Source organism: Corythoichthys intestinalis, chromosome 3, assembly GCF_030265065.1.
Source record: "Corythoichthys intestinalis isolate RoL2023-P3 chromosome 3, ASM3026506v1, whole genome shotgun sequence".
NCBI lineage: Eukaryota > Metazoa > Chordata > Actinopteri > Syngnathiformes > Syngnathidae > Corythoichthys > Corythoichthys intestinalis.
The window spans coordinates 56,281,426-56,303,935 of NC_080397.1; the positions used below are offsets into that span (position 1 = coordinate 56,281,426).

The 22,510-nt window shown below is 38.3% G+C and overlaps 1 protein-coding gene across 2 annotated transcripts; it reads right to left on the bottom strand.

Moving 5' to 3' along the window:
* Positions 1 to 676: 676 nt before the first annotated feature.
* Positions 677 to 21,556, bottom strand: LOC130913238 (putative phospholipase B-like 2). Of its 2 annotated transcripts, none has more exons than XM_057831692.1 (12): positions 21,333 to 21,556; positions 21,169 to 21,262; positions 20,912 to 21,070; positions 18,242 to 18,342; positions 17,945 to 18,159; positions 13,355 to 13,449; positions 13,084 to 13,244; positions 12,890 to 12,985; positions 12,736 to 12,807; positions 9,017 to 9,169; positions 8,764 to 8,926; positions 677 to 1,225 (listed from the first exon to the last, which is right to left on the bottom strand). In XM_057831692.1, the coding sequence occupies exons 1-12, from the start codon at positions 21,536 to 21,538 to the stop codon at positions 1,055 to 1,057; spliced, it is 1,686 nt and encodes a 561-aa protein (XP_057687675.1). In that variant the 5' UTR covers positions 21,539 to 21,556; the 3' UTR covers positions 677 to 1,054. The 2 variants fall into 2 exon arrangements, with proteins under 2 accessions (XP_057687675.1, XP_057687677.1); XM_057831694.1 differs by lacking the exon at positions 677 to 1,225 and adding an exon at positions 6,483 to 7,965.
* Between the last annotated feature and the right edge of the window lie 954 nt (positions 21,557 to 22,510).

Below are 22,510 nucleotides of genomic sequence, written 5' to 3' on the forward strand. Positions count from 1 at the left end.
AAATCCATTTTGCCACATGCCTAGAAAAAAAAAAAAAAAAAAAGCCACATGGCAAAAAAAATGCCACACGGCAAAATCAAGTTTTGCCACATGGCAAAATGCATTTTGCCACATGGCAAATACCACTTTTGGTTCTCGCCGTCTCTCATTTGAAGACTGTGGCGCGGGAAGTGTGGCGCTGAGAGTGCTGCAGCGCCCCCTAGTGTTAGGGGAGAAAAAAGTTTTGGTACAATTTTTCTGTGATTAAATCAATACAGAAAACACATTGAAACAATAGCGTATCTTTGGGGATTAAATAAATCCATTGAAAAGCTTTTTTTTTTTTTTTTTGTTAATACGGCCACCACCTGACACCCTGCTTGCTACCAGGTCACGTTGGATAAGGCGCTATTGGAACGGAAGAGTTAACAGAGGAAGCGTTAACATGGCGCAAAAACGAATTAACGATTTTTTTTTCCTGACAAAAAGAGTGAAATTTTCAAAAATTAAATTCGAGGTTGAAAAGGAAGATGGTTATGATGGTTGATAATAGTGCCCAGATTTGTGTGTCATTGCGCAGTCTAACGGCAGGGATTTGTATTATAATACACAGGCGCTTTTATTTCCAATACAAAAACACATACACAAACATCTTTTCCCATAGATATTTAGAATGAAAGAGTTCCACAATTTCGCATCAAGTCACAAAGCAATAACAATGACTGTTTATTTTGGAAATGTGTTTTCACCCCAAAAATAAAATATCAACATTCTGATTACCAAAATAAAATCTGTCAAAAAAAAACTACAGGTGTAAACATTCATTTAAGGTAAAGAAATAAGCGATTCAAACATGATCACACATATACCAATACAACAAGTTGCTTTCACAATTGAACAGTTTATATTCAAATCTACCTTCAGTACTTAAATCGAACAAAAAGTGCAATCGATACAGAAAATCCAGAACATTATCTTCATACAGAATATCATCTGTAATCAGAAAATTCATTTAGTTTAAGCATTATTTCCCTTTGCTTTCATTCCACTATGTCAATGCAAGGCATTATTGCAATTAAGGTGTCCAGGTCACTTTAACAGGTTTAAATGCCCAAATATCAGGTTGACCCATGTGCAGAAGATCCTTATATGGAGATGTGCTCCATTGGAATGGCGGGACCTGGTCCCAAGTGGGCCCACTTATTGCCAGCATCTCATACTGACGAAACATCCCGTAAGAGGTCATCTGCACAAAACAGACATACACTGTAGTGAATCAGTGTTTCAGATGAAACATGCCCATACAACAAAAAACTGCCCTTAAGTTTCTTTTTTTAGTTTTACAAGAAAGTGCAAAAACATTAATCATTTTAAAGGCAGTACTTACAGTGCCTTGCAAAAGTATTCGCCCCCCCTTGAATCTTGCAACCTTTCGCCACATTTCAGGCTTCAAACATAAAGATATGAAATTTAATTTTTTTGTCAAGAATCAACAATAAGTGGGACACAATCGTGAAGTGGAACAACATTTATTGGATAATTTAAACTTTTTTAACAAATAAAAAACTGAAAAGTGGGGCGTGCAATATTATTCGGCCCCTTTACTTTCAGTTCAGCAAACTCACTCCAGAAGTTCAGTGAGGATCTCTGAATGATCCAATGTTGTCCTAAATGACCGATGATGATAAATAGAATCCACCTGTGTGTAATCAAGTCTCCGTATAAATGCACCTGCTCTGTGATAGTCTCAGGGTTCTGTTTAAAGTGCAGAGAGCATTATGAAAACCAAGGAACACACCAGGCAGGTCCGAGATACTGTTGTGGAGGAGTTTAAAGCCGGATTTGGATACAAAAAGATTTCCCAAGCTTTAAACATCTCAAGGAGCACTGTGCAAGCCATCATATTGAAATGGAAGGAGCATCAGTCCACTGCAAATCTACCAAGACCCGGCCGTCCTTCCAAACTTTCTTCTCAAACAAGGAGAAAACTGTTCAGAGATGCAGCCAAGAGGCCCATGATCACTCTGGATGAACTGCAGAGATCTACAGCTGAGGTGGGAGAGTCTGTCCATAGGACAACAATCAGTCGTACACTGCACAAATCTGGCCTTTATGGAAGAATGGCAAGAAAAAAGCCATTTCTCAAAGATATCCATAAAAAGTCTCGTTTAAAGTTTGCCACAAGCCACCTGGGAGACACACCAAACATGTGGAAGAAGGTGCTCTGGTCAGATGAAACCAAAATTGAACTTTTTGGCCACAATGCAAAACGATATGTTTGGCGTAAAAGCAACACAGCTCATCACCCTGAACACACCATCCCCACTGTCAAACATGGTGGTGGCAGCATTATGGTTTGGGCCTGCTTTTCTTCAGCAGGGACAGGGAAGATGGTTAAAATTGACGGGAAGATGGATGCAGCCAAATACAGGAACATTCTGGAAGAAAACCTGTTGGTATCTGCACAAGACCTGAGACTGGGACGGAGATTTATCTTCCAACAGGACAATGATCCAAAACATAAAGCCAATTCTACAATGGAATGGTTCAAAAATAAATGTATCCAGGTGTTAGAATGGCCAAGTCAAAGTCCAGACCTGAATCCAATGGAGAATCTGTGGAAAGAGCTGAAGACTGCTGTTCACAAACACTCTCCATCCAACCTCACTGAGCTCGAGCTGTTTTGCAAGGAAGAATGGGCAAGAATGTCAGTCTCTCGATGTGCAAAACTGATAGAAACATACCCCAAGCGACTTGCAGCTGTAATTGGAGCAAAAGGTGGCGCTACAAAGTATTAACGCAAGGGGGCCGAATAATATTGCACGCCCAACTTTTCAGTTTTTTATTTGTTAAAAAAGTTTAAATTATCCAATAAATTTTGTTCCACTTCACGATTGTGTCCCACTTGTTGTTGATTCTTGACAAAAAATTAAAATTTTATATCTTTATGTTTGAAGCCTGAAATGTGGCGAAAGGTTGCAAGGTTCAAGGGGGCCGAATACTTTTGCAAGGCACTGTATTTCTCTCAGCAATACAATAAAATTTACAAAGCTGGAATGAATTCCACATTTTCTGGAAACAAAGTCTTTAGAAATAGACTTCCTTTAACCAATATACTTTGTTTTCACAGATTTCTGTACTATTTCCCATGTTTGTCGTGTTACCGCTGTACTTAATCATGGTTTTACACGTTCTGCATATGAAATACACGTTAGCGAATTAGCTAATTATCTTAGCGCTCGGCGCTAACTCTTAAAGCACACGGGTCTTTGCAACACACTCAGGACATTTTTCAATTGACATGACTTGAAACTACTGCTGGACATCTGAAAGACAAGGAGCAATGAACCATCTCTCTTCCCCTCTCGCTCTAAAAAATAACTTGCGTACAAAGGCGCGACCGCCGGGTCCCTGCCTGTCTCATACACAAATTTATTTTCTAGTCTTTTGAAAAGGAGTAAATCTCTAGCTCAGTAACCAGCAGAATCCATAATAATCTTGTGTGTGTGTCTGTTAAAGGTGTCTGGGCGGCAGCCGAGTCTTCAATTTCGTTCCGCTATGAGAGGCTGTCATACAGTTATCAGGGAAAATTATCGTTTTTGAACCTTTATGAATCGTAATTGTGAGAGAATTTTATTCATGCTTAAAACACAACCATTATACATCATATTTTGTATGCTTTTGTTACGCTTGCATGAGAACACTGTAGCATTAATCTGTTGAGTGTGCCTTCCCATAGCCTTCACAATATGCCCAAATATGGACTGTTATGTTCCTGTTTTTATAATATGCCCTGAATGAATACAATGAGCTTATCTTCGTTCTAGCCGGGACCAGCGCTCAAGGTCTCAGCTCAAAGATGTTTTTGGATGGAAAAATACCCATGTTTGTGAGATGATGAGTTTCGTTTCTTAGTAAGTTTCGTTTCACAGTGGGCTTCGGCACCGCCCTTTCAACAGTATAAATGTCCAGTCTCTATTGTACTTCTTGGTACTTTCTGGGTAATCACAGCTCCTGACTGGGTCACATCGGTTTGTACCCGAGAGCTCTTGTTCATAAAGCCTTCGAAGAAGAAGAAGAAATGAATACGACCCCAACCAATCCATGGTCGGGGTCGTATTCATTTCTGTAATCGAGCTATCGAGGCAGCACTTGTCTTGCAGTTCAAATTTGAGCTTCCCTGACAGTAATCTAATCATAACATGTCGAATCACGATGCATCTAATAATCGATTTTTGGACCTCCGTTAATAAAGACACCTGCCCACCCCATACAGTCAGTAAGACTCAAACTTGTAACATGGCCAAGACCAAAGAGCTGTCCACCAGATACAAAATTGTACACCTCCACAAGGCTGGAATGGGCTAAGGAGCAATTACCAAGCAGCTTGGTGAAGAAAAGGTCCACTTTTGGAGCAATCATTAGAAAATGGAAGAAGCTAACCTTGACGGTCAATCTCAATCAGTGGAGCCCCTGTAAGTTATCACCTCGTAGGGTCTCAATCATGATGAAGAATCCGCCCAGAACTACAGGACAGGAGTTGGTCAATGACCTGAAAAGAGCTGTTTCCAAGGTTACTGTTTGTAATACACTAAGATGTCATGGTTTGAAATCATGCATGGCACGGAAGATTCTACTTAAACCAGCACATGTCAAGGCCTGTCTTAAGTTGGCCTATGACCATTTGGATGATGCCGACGAGTCATGGGAGCAAGTTTTGTGGTCAGATGAGAGGGCAATAGAAGTTTTTGGTCGTAATTTCACTAACCGTGCTTGGAGGAAAAAGAATGAGGAGTACTATCCCAAGAACACCATCCCTACTGTGAAGCATGGAGGTGGTAGAATCATGGTTTGGGGTGTTTTCTGTGGATGGGACAGGACGTGTGCACTATATTAAAAAGAGGATGACTGGGGCCCTGTATTGTGAGATTTTGGGGAACAACCTCCTCCCCTCAGTCAGAATATTGAAGATGGGTTGGTGCTTGGGTCTTTCAACATGACAATGACCCAAAGCGCACAGCCAGGAAAACCAAGGAAGGGCTGCGTAAGAAGCATATAAAGGTTTTAGCATGGCCTAGCCAGTCTCCAGACCTAAACCCAATAAAAAAACATTTGGAGCGTGCTCAAACTCTGTGCTTCTCAGTGACAGCCCAGAAACCAACTGATCTAGAGAACATATGTGTGGAGGAGTTGGCCAAGATCCCTCCTGCAGTGTGTGCCTTGTGGAAAACTACAGGAAAGGTTTGACCTCTGTAATTGCAAACAAAGGCTACTGTACCAAATACTAACATTCGTTTCACATTGTTCAAATACTTACTGGACTGTCTCAGAAAATTAGAATACACAATATTCTAATTTTCTGAGACAGTCCTGTATATTGTTCTATGTAAAGGACGTCAGCCAAGGTCAGCCCCCCACGTTTTTACCACGCCAAATCTGGTCCCCTTTGCAAAAAGTTTGGACACCCCTGCTTTAAATGGTGGATTAATGTACAGGACTGTCTCAGAAAATTAGAATATTGTGTATTCTAATTTTCTGAGACAGTCCAGTATTTGCAGCTCTGTCACACAAATAAATCGTTGAAAAAAAAATCATACATTGTGATTTCTGGATTTTTCTTTTTAGATTCTCTCTCTCACAGTGGTCATGCACCTACGATGAAAAATTTCAGACCACTCCATGATTTCTAAGTGGGAGAAATATTTTCTTCACTGTACAGGGCGCACTGCATAATAAGGCGCAATAGTAGTAGTTGCTGGGGTTCAATTATGCATCCACTAGATGAAGCTGCTTTAAAGGATATGTCATGCCATGGCTAACTAATATTGATCCATTAATAGGTCGCATTGGATTATACGGCGCAGTATCGGCTCTTAAGAAAATTGAAGGCTTTTGGGTGCGCCTTTTAGTACGGAAAATACAGTAATTTTGGGCCATTTCAGGTCATTACCTGTTGATTTTCAGTCACTTCCTGATGATTTTAGGACATTTTATGGGTCTCTCCCTGTTGAAGTCGGGTTACAGAACAGGAAGTGACCCGGGAATCTCCCAAAACAATAGGCAGTGACCCAAACTCAACAGGAAGTGACCTGTAAAGGCCTTAAAATAAACAGAAAGTGACCTTTGAATGCCCCTGAAATCAGAACGACTGACTGTGAATACTCTGGTTTCGAGGAATGAACGTTCATTCGCCCTTCCCAGTCTTAATGAATTGGGCGTTGAGCGCTGTCAGTAGCAGCCATAGAGTTAACTGAGACACATCTTATTGAAGATTTTGGTAGCAATTTATTGGTTCCTCATTTTTCATTTTTAAGATTAACACTTTTTTAAAATGATATCTCGATTCTTAGCATGAGCATATCGATGACCTTTTGGAAGTATCACGATATATCAATATTTCTATATTTTTTCACACCGAAAATCGAAATGGTGATATATCGTGATACTTTGTATCCCAAAAGGTTATCGATATGCTCCTGCTAAGAATTGAGGTATCGTTGTAAAAAGGTGTCAATGTTTAAAAAAAAAAAAAAAAGGAACCAAGTTGTTATCAAAATCTTCCACCAAAATACAACACCTAGCAAAAAGTATGGAAACACCAGTCTCGAGCACTCACTCAGACATTTTATCATGTTGAACAAACTCTGATAGAAAGCTTGAAAAAATAATGAATTAGTTCAAAAGTGCAACTCTTTAGCATTCAGAAACTCTAAAAGAAATGAATAAAAAACATTGCGGTGGTCAGTAAATGTTAACTTTATAGAACAAGTGCAGGGAAATATTTATGGAATCGCTCCATTCTGAGGAGAAAAATATAGAATCATGAGAAACAAACAAAGAAATAACAATCAAAACACATCTGTAGTATTTAGTAGTATTTAGTAATTAGTAGAGATGTCCCGATCGATCGGGTCCGATCACGTCATTTTCAAAGTATCGGAATCGGCAAAAAAATATCGGCCATGCTTTTTTTTATTTTTTAATTCAATCGTTTTCTAATTGTATTTAACGTTACAGACATAATATGTTACACTCATCCAGAGTCTTTAGTGTAGGCTTAAGGTAGGGTTATCAAATTTATCCCGATAACGGCGGTAATTAATTTTTTAAAAAATGTATCACGTTAAAATATTTAACGCAATTAATGCATGCGCTGCACGACCCACTCACGCATTGTCGCGCTCAATCTGTAATGGCGCCGTTTTACCTATATAGAGAGATAAAAGGCAGCGTAAAATGAGTAGAGTGAATTTTGGCAGCCTTTGGAGCCTTTTTTTAATTGGCTAGAGCCTTACAATCCCTCTCCCTACGATTAGAAATATCATGGGAAGCAATGTGGGCAAGCAAGGTATGTTAGGTAATCTTATGTTATTTCCCAACGCAGAGAAGATATATCCATTGGTAGCACTACGCACAGTCATGGTTCCACTTCCCGTCATGCATTTGGGCATGCCTACAGTATCATTTACTGAAAGCTGAACAAATACACTAGATGGCAATATTTAGTCACAATATACAAAGTCTTTCTATCCGTGGATCCCTCTCACAGAAAGAATGTTAATAATGTAAATGCCATTTTGAGGATTTATTGTCATAATAAACAAATACAGTACTGTATATTGAATGTACTGTATGTTGAATGTATATATTCGTCCGAGTTTTATTCATTCTTTTTCTCAATGCATTGCCAAAATGTATATGATCGGAGAAAATTATCGGGAATGATTGGAATTGAATCAGGAGCAAAAAAAAACGCAATCGGATCGGGAAATATCGGAATAGGCAGATACTCAAACTAAAACGATCGGGATCGGATCGGGAGAAAAAAAAATGATCGGAACAACCCTAGTATTTAGTAGCACCACCTCTGGCTTTCATGACAGCTTGCAGTCTCTGAGGCATGGACTTGATGAGTATTCTTCATCAATTTGGTGCCAACTCTCTTTGATTGCAGTTGCCAGATCATCCATGCAGGTCGAAACCTTGCTGTGGACCATTAAAAAAATTTTTTTTTTCAATTTCCTCCACAGGTTATCAATAGAGTTGGGATCTGGGCTATTTGCAGGCCATGACATTGACTGGATGAGTCTTTCTCCAAGGAGTGCTTTAACAGTTTTAGCTCTGTGGCATGATGCATTGTCATCTTGGAAAATGACAGACGTGTCTTCAATTGAAGTAATAACAAAAGCTGTCTAAAATTGTGCATTTATTGAAGATTTAACCACAGCCCAGTGCCTTTGCCTGACATGCAGCCCCATATCATCAAGGACTGAGGGAATTTTGATGTCCTCTTCAGGCAATCGTCTTTGTAAATCTCACTGGAACAGCACTAAACAAAAGTTCCAGCATCATCACCTTGTCAAGAGTCAAGAATCTGCATTGGACAAGGTGATGATGCTGGAACTTTTGTTTGGTGCTGTTCCAATGAGACCTTAAATGGCCCAAAATGACCTAATTGCCTGGCATTGACTGCCACTGACAGCCATAGACGTTCAATCCGTTTGAAGTGGGAGGGATGGCAGCGAATGAACGAATCCCAGTTCAAATGGATTGGACGTCTACTAGTGATAACCTAATTCCAATTCACACTAGAAGTTTGTTTTTCTGTTAATTAGTTGTTTGTAGAATATCCTAGAATGATTTCCTGACCAATACATCCATAATCGTTGTATCGCCATATCGTCAGATCGTTATCGTGAGCTTTGTATCGCAAATCGTATCGTATCGTGAGGTACCAAGAGGTTCCCACTCCTACCCAATAAAGAATGTCAAAACAATAAATACCTTCATATCCGTTCCTCCATGGGATCTTTGTCGTAAGGCACCGAACGGGTAAGTGCCATTTGCCGGGTTTAGATCTGAGCGAGCAGAGATGGCGTTCTCGCCATTCTCAGGTGGATTGCAGCCTTGGCACCGTGACAAGGGGTCTTTTTTAAAGTTATTATATCTGAATAGAACAGAACATACAAATAAAGACGAATGAACGCCTCTGCCACATTTAAATCTGCATAACATTAGTATGTTTGATGGCGCAAACCTCATGAGGCGCATCATGGAGGCAACATCAGTCACAGCTTTCTGGTCTCTTTTGAATATCTGAGCACGCGGATTCTCGTCCAGAGAGAACCACGAACCGAACTTTTCGACCAGTTCATTACAGCCGCTAGCATTAAATATTTCTTCATAGTACCTGCCATCACACATGTTGCAAAAACGTTAAGTTGAAAACATCTGCTGATCACGTTAAACATAAATACAAGTAATCCCCGGGTTACGACTTGATTTCGACGGAGTCTCCGTCCTTTTTAAAAATTTTTTAAATAATGTTGACTTTTGTTTTGTAATGTATGCTTTTATTTTGGTGCACGAAGCCTAGAGCAGGTAGTACTTCCGCACACGAGAAAGAGCGCATGTACACACGAAGAAGAACGTATTTACGCACACGAAGAAGAGCGCACGCACACACAAGAGAAAGAGCCATTTGCTCCCACGAAAAGGGGAAAGAGCTGCAAGCCTGCGCGCACATTTGTGGCTTGTGAAGCATCCAAAGAGGCAACACCTCAGGGTCCCCCCCAGAATTTATAAATCTAAATTCAAGACTTTTAAGACCTTTTTTAATGCCATTTCAACTGGAAATTAATACTTTTCTTGCACCCGTTATTTAGATCATATTGGATCATGTTAAATAAAACACTGAACATCAAATTTAAACTCAATTACTGAGTGTGTTTGACAAAAGAATGCACATATTGAAGATACAATTTAAACACATTTAAAGTAACATTATAAAGTCTGTCAGAATTCTTTTAAACCCACACAATAATTATGGACAAAAAGAGGAGGACAGGACTCAGACCAGCCATCTTCTGTAACAGGCTAGCTGCTAGTGCACCTGCCAAGACCCCAGTAAACATGGCTAACTCTCGAGTTAAAGCGGCAAAATTCACATTTATTCGAAAGGGCAAACCGAAATGTTTAAGCAGATCCACCCATAAACTGCAACCTAAAGTATCTGGATGTAACTTGAGCCCCTATCACATACTCCAAAACAACGGGAATATCGCGGGACTTAACCGTGCAGCAGTTGTGAGTGAAAACAATTTCCCGTGTCGACTGACATGGGAAGCAGTGTGTATGAAAGCAGGCGTTAAATTCCCGGGTCAGAGCAGATGGCTGATGACTTAAATATTATAGCGGCAGCCGATGTAACTTCCTCCCTCTTCGCAGTAAGAGGAAAAGCGGTAAACAAACATTGCAATTATAAACATAGCAAGCTGGAAACAGCTAAATTAAACTGAAAACATAAATGTAAAATTAAAATGTCAAATATTACGTCGGGCCGGGGCAGGGTTCTTTCTCGCTAACTTTTTGAAATAACTATATTAACGAATGAATGACAAACTAAGGAATAATTGTTACAAAATAAATAATTTGGATTAAAAAAAGAAGGCGTTGTATGGTCATTGCAGAGCCAGAGCGTGCCTATACGCCCTTTTTAATCTTCCCCTGAGTCCGCAAAACCGCATCTGTTTATTTAGATTTAACAAACTTTTCCAGTGTTATTTTGTTGTGTAAATAAATTTATAATGATCATAAAAATATGTAGTCTATTTAAACATTAAGAAAATGTGCGTTTTTTTCCTGCTAACTGAGAATTCGTTACAAAAGACAGGGTTTTATGCAGACATCGTCACAAATGTTATCACACAAAACGCGGGTCGGGCTTTCATACCCGCGGACCAGTTCGAGTCGGGCTGGATTTTTTTAGGCCCGATTTTACCTCTATCTTAAAGTCTTAATGAACTTCAATTGGCTGCAGTTACGAAGTCGGGAAAGCTCCCTCCGGAAAAAAACACGATTTGACCAACATTATGTTTAACAAACTTTTCCAGCATTATTTCATTCTGTAAATGCATTTATAATGATCATGAAAATATGTAGACTATTTAAACATTAAGAAAATGTGCGTTTTTTTTTTTCTGCCAACTGAAAATTCGTTACAAAAGACAGTTACAACATCGGGAACGCTCCCTCTGGAACAAGACGCAATATGACCAATATTGTGACAACCGATGCCGACCAAAAATGACGTAACAGATCACCAATGGACTCATTTGAAGTATATGAATGGTGGTCTGTTTTGGTGTTCAGAATCCACAATACTTCTGCCTGCAGGGTTTTCGTTCCACCGACAAACGGACGCATTCCCGATGCAGAGGTGGGTGCATTTTCCGTTTTGCCGGTTGTGGTGGTTTGGCACGCACAAGTTGCATTTCATTTTGTAGTGCAGTGCATCGTAAAAATTCTATTCGTCATCTTCATTATGGATTAAAATAAACAAAAAAAAAACTTCGTCACGGATATAATTTAGGTTGCACTGAGATGTTCTTGAAAATTAAGACCACGGTGAAAAAATTCCAGACTTACAACAGCTAATTTAATACTTTTAGTACCTTTAATCATGTAAAACTAAATTCAATGCTTTTTAAATATTTTTAATAACCAGCAGGGACCCTGCAAATGTATGCTCGCATGCACGCGGTGATAAAACGCAGCAATGAAAATTACCGCCCTCATTTTTATTTACCTTGCGATAAATGGACTCATTGCATATCGCGACAGGCTTAGCAACTTCAATAAAACATGTCGTTAGTTAGATGGACTTACGACCCCCCCCCCCCGTCCCCCTGAAAAATGTTCCCCTCGGATCGACACAATTCACGTAGGTCATCCTTTTTTACTTCAAAACGGCGAATTTCGCCGAAAGGTGAGTGATTTTCATGCCTGAGATTCCTTTTGTTTGTTGTTTTGGCCTGGGCTTACCCTGAAGGCAAGCTTCTTTCGTATTTTGTATTCATTGTTGATTGTGATTTGGACTTGTAAATAAATTGAATCAATTTGTGAACCCGTTTTATGTTGCTCCCCTTAGCGAGCCTTCGATTTGGGACGAAACATCGATCATTCAGAAAAATTAGGGCTGTCAAACGATTAAAATTTTTAATCGAGTTAATTACAGCTTGAAAATTAATTAATCGTAATTAATCGCAATTCAAACCATCTATAAAATATGCCATATTTTTCTGTAAATTATTGTTGGAATGGAAATATAAGACGAGATGGATGTATACATTCAACATACGGTACATAAGGACTGTATTAGTTTATTATAACAATAAATCAATAAGATGGCATTAACATTAGTAACATTCTGTTAAAGCGATCCATGGATAGAAAGACTTGTAGTTCGTAAAAGATAAATGTTAGTAAGAGTTATAGAAATTTTATATTAAAACCCTTCTTAATGGTTTTGTTTTAATGAAATTTGTAAAATTTTCAATCAAAAAATAAACTAGTAGCCCGCCATTGTTGATGTCAATAATTACTTACACAATGCTCATGGGCGCTGAAGCCTATAAAATCAGTCGCACCCAAGCGCCAGCAGAGGGCGGCAAAACTCCATAAAACACAACAAGTGAGCGTTTCACTGAACTGTGATTTGAATCTGTCTGAGCGGGTCATCTGCGTTAATTGCGTCAAATATTTTAACGTGATTAATTTTAAAAAATTAACGCCCGTTAACGCGATAATTTTGACAGCCCTAAGCAAAATACAATACTTTTGGGTTTTTCGAATACTTATTTTGGTGTACTTAAACGATTAATTCAGACTTACGCAGAAATTCAGGTTACGTCGCCAGCGTGGGAACGTAACTCATTCGTAACCCGAGGACTACCTGCATTGTGGATCCATACTCACGGTATGTTGTAACTTGCCCAGTATCCTTTCTGAAGCAATTCTTGTGTTTTATCAGCAGAAACAATTTGACCCCTGTAATTTTAAAAGAGTTGAATGACCCATTTGTAAAAAGGAAAAACTAAAAAAAACTAAAAAGGGAGTTTAATAGACTTACGGAATTTGCTCCAATACGACAAATAGGTCCTCCATGATGTCTGTCTTCCCTGGAGCAAAGTTGTTATAGTCCACGATCATCCACTGGTTGTTATACCTTGACACAGCAGGCATCGGATAATTTTAGTGTTAACCCAGGATTCAAGATGTGGAATTCTGATGTTAGCATTGAGCTGAATGTTGCTTGAAACTTACGTGCCACTGTTGTACTTTCTGAATAACTCCACCCAGGCTTTGGCAGTAACTGCCAGGCGGTTTGCTACAATGTTCCTCAGCCATTCCATCACAGTGCCTGTGGGTTGAACGAACTTCCACAGAGCAGGGTTGTTGTTTCCAATGGTGGTTTCTAGGGTAACCTACAGCCAAGTAATGAATTATTCAAAACTCATCCATTTATTGTTGGCTAAGATCATTCAGTATGCTGTAAAATGAGTGTGTTGTAATGACTGCCAATGGGAGCGCTTACCAGGCCACTGCTAAGGATATAAAAGTCATCTCCAGAAAAAATAGACCCAGGGTAGGACGAGAATGCCTGGATCCGTCCAGGAAGGATAAGATTATCTGTAGACAACATTAATGCATACAGTTGTGGTCAAAAGTTTAAATTACGCTTGTGAAGAACATAATGTCATGGCTCTCTTGAGTTTCCAGTTATTTCTTCAACTCTGATTTTTCTCCGATAGAGTGATTGGAACAGATACTTCTTTGTCACAAAAAACATTCATGAAGTTTGGTTGTTTTATGACTTTATTATGGGTTAACAGAAAAAGTGATCAAATCTGGTGGGTCAAAAATATACATACAGCAACACGAATTAGCAATTTCTTGTGAGTGATTATTGACTTGAACAAGTCAGGAAAGTCACTTGGAGTCATTTCAAAGCAGCTGCAGGTCCCAAGAGCAACAGTGCAAACAATTGTTTGTAAGTATAAAGTGTATGGCACTGTTTTGTCACTGCCAAGATCAGGAAGAAACCGCAAGCTATCACCTGCTGCTGAGAGAAAATTGGTCAGGAGGGTGAAGATTCAACCGAGAATCACTAAAAAGCAGATCTGCCAAGAATTAGAAGCTGCTGGAACACAGCTGACAGTGTCCACAGTCAAGCGTATTTTGCATCTCCATGGACTGAGAGGCTGCCGTGCAAGAAGGAAGCCCTTGCTCCAAAAGCGGCACCTTAAGGCTCGACTGAAGTCTGCTGCTGATCACATGGACAAAGATAAGACCTTCTGGAGGAAAGTTCTGTAGTCAGATGAAACAAAAATCGAGCTGTTTGGCCACAATGCCCAGCAATATGTTTGGAGGAGAAAAGGTGAGGCCTTTAACCCCAAGTACACCATGCCTACCGTCAAGCACGGTGGTGTTAGTATTATGCTGTGGAGCTGTTTTGCTTCCAATGGAACTGGTGCTTTACAGAGAGTAAATGGGATAATGAAGAAGGAGGATTACCTTCAAATTTTTCAAGATAACCTAACTTCATCAGCCCGAAGATTGGGTCTCGGGCGCAGTTGGGTGTTCCAACAGGACAATGACCCCAAACACACATCAAAAGTGGTAATGGAATGGCTAAATCAGGCTAGAATTAAGGTTTTGGCCTTCCCAAAGTCCTGACTTGAACTTGTGAACAATGCTGAAGAAACAAGTCCATGTCAGAAAGCCATCAAATTTAACTGAACTGCACCAATTCTGTCAAGAGGAGTGGTCAAAGATTCAACCAGAAGCTTGCCAGAAGCTTGTGGATGGCTACCAAAAGCGCCTAATTGAAGTGAAAATGGCCAAGGGACATGTTAGCAAATATTAGCGCTGCTGTATGTATATTTTTGACCCAGCAGATTTGATCTCTTTTTCTGTTCACCCATAATAAAGTTATAAAAGAACCAAACTTCATAAATGTTTTTTTGTGACAAAGAAGTATCTGTTCCAATCACTCTATCAGAGAAAAATCAGAGTTGTAGAAATGACTGGAAACTCAAGAGAGCCATGACATTGTTCTTCACAAGTGCATGTAAACTTTTGACCACAACTGTATAATTGTGTTCTTGTTAACTAATTAAATCATAACAGCCTGCAACATTTCTTATTGTGGAGGATGCTTGCTGTCCTCCTTCAAAACAATGTACATGCATAGACTTCACTATCAGCTGACAGGACACGGGGCTCAGGGAAGGTAGGGGGCCTATTTTCAAAAATTAAAAATCAAGTATTTTCACAACAAAAGCAAAACAGGCACCTACTTTAAGCCTACATGAGCCTCCATGAGTAGCGATATCAAAAAATTCGAAGTCGTTCCCAATTTTTTTTTTTTTTTTTAATACAAGTCTAACAAAACTATGCAATGCTAAAATTTTCCGCTTGATTCACAAAAATCACCAAACGCAAAGATAATCACCTATATTTTCGGGATCAATAGCAATATTTACCATATCATACAGGTTTTTGCCCAAAATAGCAACTTCATTTTTTTAATTTAGTGCAAGTTTTAACCAGCTAAAAAAAATCACTGTTTTCACATCGGAAACTTAATACTTGATGATGCAGAATCATCTTAATTTTACTCAACAAAAGCAAAATTGGCATTTTTCTGGATACAATCACAACTTATTTAGGTTGAATTCCGCTATTGTGTAGGAATACAAAATCCAACTTGGCGGCAGTCACAAAACAAAGCTTTTTAAGTTGAAAATTCTTGTAAATAGATGCTTAAATTGCCGAATTTCTATACATGTGAACGTAAAACAGTCTATATTCCTGGTTAAAAGCAAAAAAAAAAAAAACAACAACAAAAAAACCCCCCAAAAAACGGACAGTTATCGTTCATTTTACGTAAATATTTCAAGCCAACGTTATGGTATTTTGTAATCCAACATGGCAGCCGTTACAAAACAAAGCTTTTTAAGTTGAAATTCTTGTAAATAATTGCTTATATTGCAGAATTTCTATACTTATGAACATAAAACAGTCTAGATTCTTGGTTAAAAGCAAAAAAACGGGCAGTTATCGTTCATTTTACGTAAATATTTCAAGCAAAAGTTACGATATTGTGCAATCCAACATGGCGGCTGTCACAAAACAAAGCTTTTTAAGTGGAAAATTCTTGTATATAGATGCTTAAATTGCGGAATTTTTATACAAATGAACGTAAAGCAGTCTAGACTCTTGGTTAAAAGCAAAAAAAAAAAAAAAAAAAAAAAAAAAAAAAAAAAAAAAAAAGGGCAGTTATCATTCATTTTACGTAAATATTTCTAGCCAAAGTTATGGTATTGTGTAATCCAACATGGCGGCCGTTACAAAACGAAGCATTTTAAGTTGAAATTCTTGTAAATAATTGCTTATAGTGCAGAATTTCTAAACATATGAACGTAAAACAGTCGAGATTCTTGGTTAAAAGCAAAAAACGGGCAGTAAATATTTCAAGCAAAAGTTACGGTATTGTGTAATCCAACATGGCGGCCGTTACAAAACAAAGCATTTTAAGTTGAAATTCTTGTAAATAATAGCTTAAAGTGAAGAATTTCTATACATATGAACATAAAACAGTCGAGATTCTTGGTTAAAAGCAAAAAACGGGCAGTAAATATTTCAAGCAAAAGTTACGGTATTGTGTAATCCAACATGGCGGCCGTTACAAAACAAAGCATTTTAAGTTGAAATTCTTGTAAATAATAGCTTAAAGTGAAGAATTTCTATACATATGAACATAAAACAGTCGAGATTCTTGGTTAAAAGCAAAAAACGGGCAGTAAATATTTCAAGCAAAAGTTACGGTATTGTGTAATCCAACATGTCGGCTGTCACAAAACAAAAGCTTTTTAAGTTGAAATTCTTGTAAATAATTGCTTAAATTGTGGAATTTCTGTACATATGATCATAAAACAGTCTAGATTCTTTGTTAAAAGCAAAAAAATGTGCAGTTATCGTTCATTTTACGTAAAAATTTCAAGCAAACGTTATGGTATTGCGTAATCCAACATGGCGGCCGTCACAAAACAAAGCTTTTTAAGTAGAAAATTCTTGTAAATAAATGCTGAAATTGTGGAATTTTTATACAAATGAACGTAAAGCAGTCTAGACTCTTGGTTAAAAGCAAAAAAAAAAAAACAAAAAAAAAACAGGCAGTTATCGTTCATTTTACGTAAATATTTCGAGCCAAAGTTACGGTATTGGGTAATCCAACATGGCGGCCGTTACAAAATGAAGCCTTTTAAGTTTAAATTCTTGTAAATAATTGCTTAAAATGCAGAATTTCTATACATATGAACGTAAAACAGTCGATATTCTTGGTTAAAAGCAAAAATCGGGCAATAAATATTTCAAGCAAAAGTTACAGTATTGTGTAATCCAACATGGCGGCTGTCACAAAACAAAAGCTTTTTAAGTTGAAATTCTAGTAAATAATTGCTTAAATTGCGGAATTTCTGGACATATGATCGTAAAACAGTCTAGATTCTTTGTTAAAAGCAAAAAAATGGGCAGTTATCGTTCATTTTACGTAAATATTTCAAGCAAAAGTTATGGTATTGCGTAATCCAACATGGCGGCCGTCACAAAACAAAGCTTTTTAAGTGGAAAATTCTTGTAAATAGATGCTTAAATTGCGGAATTTTTATACATATGAACGTAAAACAGTCTAGATTCTTGGTTAAAAGCAAAAAAAAAAGGGCAGTTACCATTCATTTTACCAAAATATTTCAAGACAAAGTTACACTAATTTTATCCAATAATTTTTTCACGTTTCAGAGTGCATGCATGGTACTATTTAATATAATAATTACCTTGAATCCTCGACCAAATCACTCCCGAGACACTCCTGCCTGCTTGCATGCAGTAAAACCTTGGTCCTTTTTCCACCTAAATCCAGTGTTAGAACACATTGTGTGTGTGTTTATAAAAGTGAAAGCCAACCCAACGTTCTGACTGGGTCGGCCCCCTACGGGAAGGCGTGACGCAATGCCTGTGGGAGCTGTTTTGTCAACTGATGGTGGAGTCTATGGTACATGACTGTAATCGTTCTAAATAATGAATATAAACGTATAATGCAGAACAGTAGTTTAAAAAGTACCTAATGGGGAAACTTTGAAGGAAAAGTTGTATTTCTTTATGATCCGCAACATTGACTGATAGGTATTCCAGGTGTCATGTGCAACAAGTAGATCCTTATTGTTTGGCAACAGCTTAATGAGAGCAGAGCAAGAGCCAGATCCAAGTGGCCGAGTCAGGCTGGATTTATTCAGAGCCGATTCCAAGTCTTCCAGATCTCCACCCATTTGGAAGAGTCTGGTTGGTAGTACAAGGCAGGGCAATGTCATTTTTCGCTGGCATTGATTAGATGGATTCTATGCAAATCACGTTTACTTACAGGAAACCAAATGGGTTAAATGATATTGGGCCAGTAGGAAATGACAGTTCTTCATTGTAACTGTCTTCCAGACCTTTGAGCTGAAGAAGAGCCAGGCGAACCTGCCATGAAAAAGAAAAAAAAAATCAAAAAGCTTCATCTCTTGTCCCATAGTTTGTACTTGTTCAGTTCTGCACTTATACAGTGCCCTCCATAATTATTGGCAACCCTGAAAAAGATGTGTTTTTTAGCTTCTAATATATATATATATATATTTTTTTTTTTTCAAATAATATGGGACCTTAATGGAAAAAAAGAGAAAAATCCAACCTTCAATACAAGTGTATTCATTCAGTGGGGGGGGGGGAATCCCACATACAGAAATAATTATTTGACATCAAATAATGTGTGTCACAATTATTGGTGTCAATACTTTGTACAACCCCCTTTTGCCAACAAAACAAGGTCTGGGGACTGAGATGGCCATGGGAGGAGCTTGATTTTGTGTCTGGTGAACCATTTCTGTGTAGATTTGGCCATATGTTTAGGGTCATTGTCTTGCTGAAAGACCCAGTGACGACCCATCTTCAGCTTTCGGGCAACAGATTTTGATTTAAAATATCCTGGTATTTCAAAGCATTCATGATGCCATGCACCCTAACAAGGTTCCCAGGGCCTTTGGAAGCAAAACATCCCATTGGTCCCATCTGACCAAAGCGCACAGTCCGAGTTGAAGCCTGGGACCGGGTGTATTTTTGTGTGGGACCAAGATGGAGCTTTTTGGCAACAAACACTCTAAATTGGGTCTGGCGTGCCACGAGAGATGCGCATGCTGAAAAGCACCTCATACCCACTGTGACGTATGGGGGTGGGTCAGTGATGCTGTGGGGCTGTTTCCCTTCCAAAGGCCCTGGGAACCTTGTTAGGGTGCATGGCATCATGAATAATTCTTTTGAACAAAATGTGAAGATTATGACTGGACTGTAACACAATATGCTGTCTGTGCGTCCCTGGCTGATGGGGGACGGGTTTCGATAAGCATCTGCTTTTCCCGTCTTTCCTTGTCTGTCTTCGTCTTTCCTTCGAGTAAAATTCCACACTCTGAAACTGTCAATGATTTTGATGATGATGACAATGACAATAAAAAAAAAAATTCAAAAAAAATTCAAATTCAATAAATTTAAACAATCGCACACCAGATTGTTTTTGTCATGTTCCGAGACAATGCAATGGTGACGATGTGTAATGTGTGTGTAATGCAGTAATATGTTTATAGTTGAGTCCAGAAGTAAAGCTCAACTAAATCCTGTAGAGCTGAAAAGAGTACTCGAGCAACTCGAGTAACTCGAGTTTAAAAACTGATCCGAGTAATTTTATTCACCTCGAGTAATCGTTTATTTTGATAGCTCTAAGCATCACGTTTTGCTCGGACTACTTTTAATGCGGGACAACGCGTTGTCACGTGCGGAGAGGAAGAAGGAAAAAAAAAAAAAAAAACTTACTGCAGCCGACAGCCGCCACAAACGACGCCGACGTTGCTAAATACTAGCACGCACGATGCTACGTTGGTACAGGTAGCGTCTCATGCGTCTCATAGAGATCACATATATGTTGAACTAGATGCTTAATGACAGACTCGGCCGCGTCTGGGCAGCTTTAGTAAACAGCCGCCATCTTAAAGCAGTAGAGCGCTAAGCGCTAATAAAGAGCGCCAAGCGCTAATAAATAAGATTAACGTTACTGTCGCTACTAGCTCACGTAACGTTAGCCCTGCGGAGGGCTAGGTTTCAATTAATTATGACCACTGTCGATGCGTGGCTAACGTGTCTTACATACAGGCTTTAACATAACATAGCATTGTGGAGTGATGAGGGTGTAAAATAAAAACTTAATCATGCTAACTATCAATTTTAGCTCAGTAGTCATTGCTCGATAAAACACCAAGTAGCACTGGTCCCTAATGTGCTCCAATACAGCCTGTATCATACATTTATTTTGAACACTGCAAAAACTCAAAATCCTATCAGGACTTGCAGTTTAGACTAACTTAAAACTTCACTAGAACTTAAAAATGGCTTGACACAAAGAAAAATTCAATTGAAACACATGGGAAAAAAATCCTAACTTTTAAGTGATGTGTGTTATCAAGCGTAACGGCATTTTTAGGTAAGATATATATATATTTTTTTTTTTAATAAGATCTAAAAGTTTTTTGAGTGAAAGCAGTGAATTAGTCTCTCTTTTTTTTTTTTTTAATTCTAGTTACATCTGAGATGCAATTGTTGGCTGTTTTCCAACAATATACATCGAAAATAAAGAGATTGAGTGACTGAAAATGGTTCAAAATTAGATGAATGTCTTGTTTTCTCATGTATATTTATAATTGCTCTTCACCTAAAAATATATTTGTTTTATCCGATTACTCGATTAATCGATAGAATTTTCAGTCGATTACTAAAATATTCGATAGCTGCAGCCCTAAAATCCTGTGTTATCATTTTTAGCACGCCGAAAAAGCTGGTGTCCGATGCGCGTCTTGAGTTTGTGGCCTATAAAAGGGAATTTACTGGTGCGCCCTAGATACTTTCTAGGGCGCACCAGATAGGTGCACACTCGATTTTGAAATTGATTGTATTTCTGTCTATGTCTTTTTAGGGGCCCTGTAATTCAGAGAGAAGACCTCCAATGTACCTGGTACCAGTATGGTGAATTTGGTTCCTTCTCCATTTGCTCCTGAATCCACTGCAGGTTCATCATGATGAAAGTTTTAAGGCGATTGCAGTAACCAGAATCTTTCGAGAAGGGTCCACAGTAACCCATTAGTGTGTTCATCCAGTGCTTGTAGATAAGCTACAGAAATACAAAATAAAATAAAAAAAAAAAGCATACTATGATATTGATGTGTCTTAGGACCTAGTGCAACCAAGAATGTTGTCTAAAAGGCTGACCTGAGATGTGACTGAAGCCTCCACGGCTCCAGCTGCATACGCCTGGATGCTATCATTGTATTCACTGCTAGTTGTCACCTCCAAGAAAGCCCAGCTGGTGTGATATAAACACATAAGACTCACTCAATAAGGATCCAACTATGTCGTCAAACCAACAGACCTACCCTGAAGTTTGAATGTCGTCGGTGAAGTTAGCCCAGGCCACGAAATCTTCTCTGTAACCCTCCAAAAGAGAAAGTTGCCCAGTGTTTTTGTCGATAATCGCCGTTTGTACTACAGCTTCAACCAAATTATTGAGTAAAACGCAACAACTTATTAAAACGAGGAAAATCCTGCGCAAGAAGGACATTTCGTCTGGTTTGTCAGCCATGTTCGCAGGAAAAGTCACATGATAAAACGTAAGCATCATCTGATCACAGCGCTTGCTTCGGATGTAAACGTCGGTGCTTCCGCCATATTGGATGTGGCGGATGCCAATAAAGGACGAGAACTCGTATGGCAAGATTTCCAAAAATATTAGGGGTGTCAAACGATTAAAATTTTTAATCGAGTTAATTACAGCTCAAAATTGAATTAATCGTAATTAATCACAATTCAAACCATCTATAAAATATGCTATATTTTTCTGTAAATTATTGTTGGAATGGAAAGATAAGACCGAGATGGATATATACATTCAACATATGGTACATAAGTAGGCTACTGTATTTCTATACTAACAATAAATCAACAAGATGGCATTACCATTATTAACATTCTGTTAAAGCGATCCATGGATAGAAAGACTTGTAGGTCTTAAAAGATGACTAAAAATAATAAATAAAATATATAAATAAATAAAATATATATTTATAAAAATTTATAGAAAATAAATAAAAGATAATAACTAGTACAAGTTATAGAAATTTTATATTAAAACCCCTCTTAATGTTTACGTTTTAATAAAATTTGTAAAATTTTCAATCGAAAAATAAACTAGTAGCCCGCCATTCTTGATGTCAGTAATTACTTACACAATGCTCATGGGTGCTGAAGCCTATAAAATCAGTCACACCCAAGCGCCAGCTGAGGGCGGCAAAACTCCGAAAAACACAACAAGTACACTTTTCACTTTGCTGTCCTTTTAACATGTTTGAGCGGGGCATTTGTGCATTAATTGCATCAAATATTTTAACGGGATTAATTAAAAAAATTAATTACCCCTCGTTAACGCGTTAATTTTGACAGCCTTAAAAAATATATATTCATTTTGCGTGATACTTATGTTTTACAAATATGTATTTATTAGGGCTGTCAAACTTATCGCGCCAACGGGCGGTAATTAATTTTTTGAATTAACCAC

Bases quoted from the DNA above. Each gene is read 5' to 3' on its own strand.
- LOC130913238 (XM_057831692.1), bottom strand. From the start codon at position 21,538: ATGGCTGACAAACCAGACGAAATGTCCTTCTTGCGCAGGATTTTCCTC. The intron at 13,450-17,944 runs GTACTTTTTAAA...TGTTGTCTACAG, and splicing joins CTTCAAAGTTTCCCCATTAG to ATAATCTTATCCTTCCTGGA. The intron at 13,245-13,354 runs GTAAGCGCTCCC...ACTTGGCTGTAG, and splicing joins ATATCCTTAGCAGTGGCCTG to GTTACCCTAGAAACCACCAT.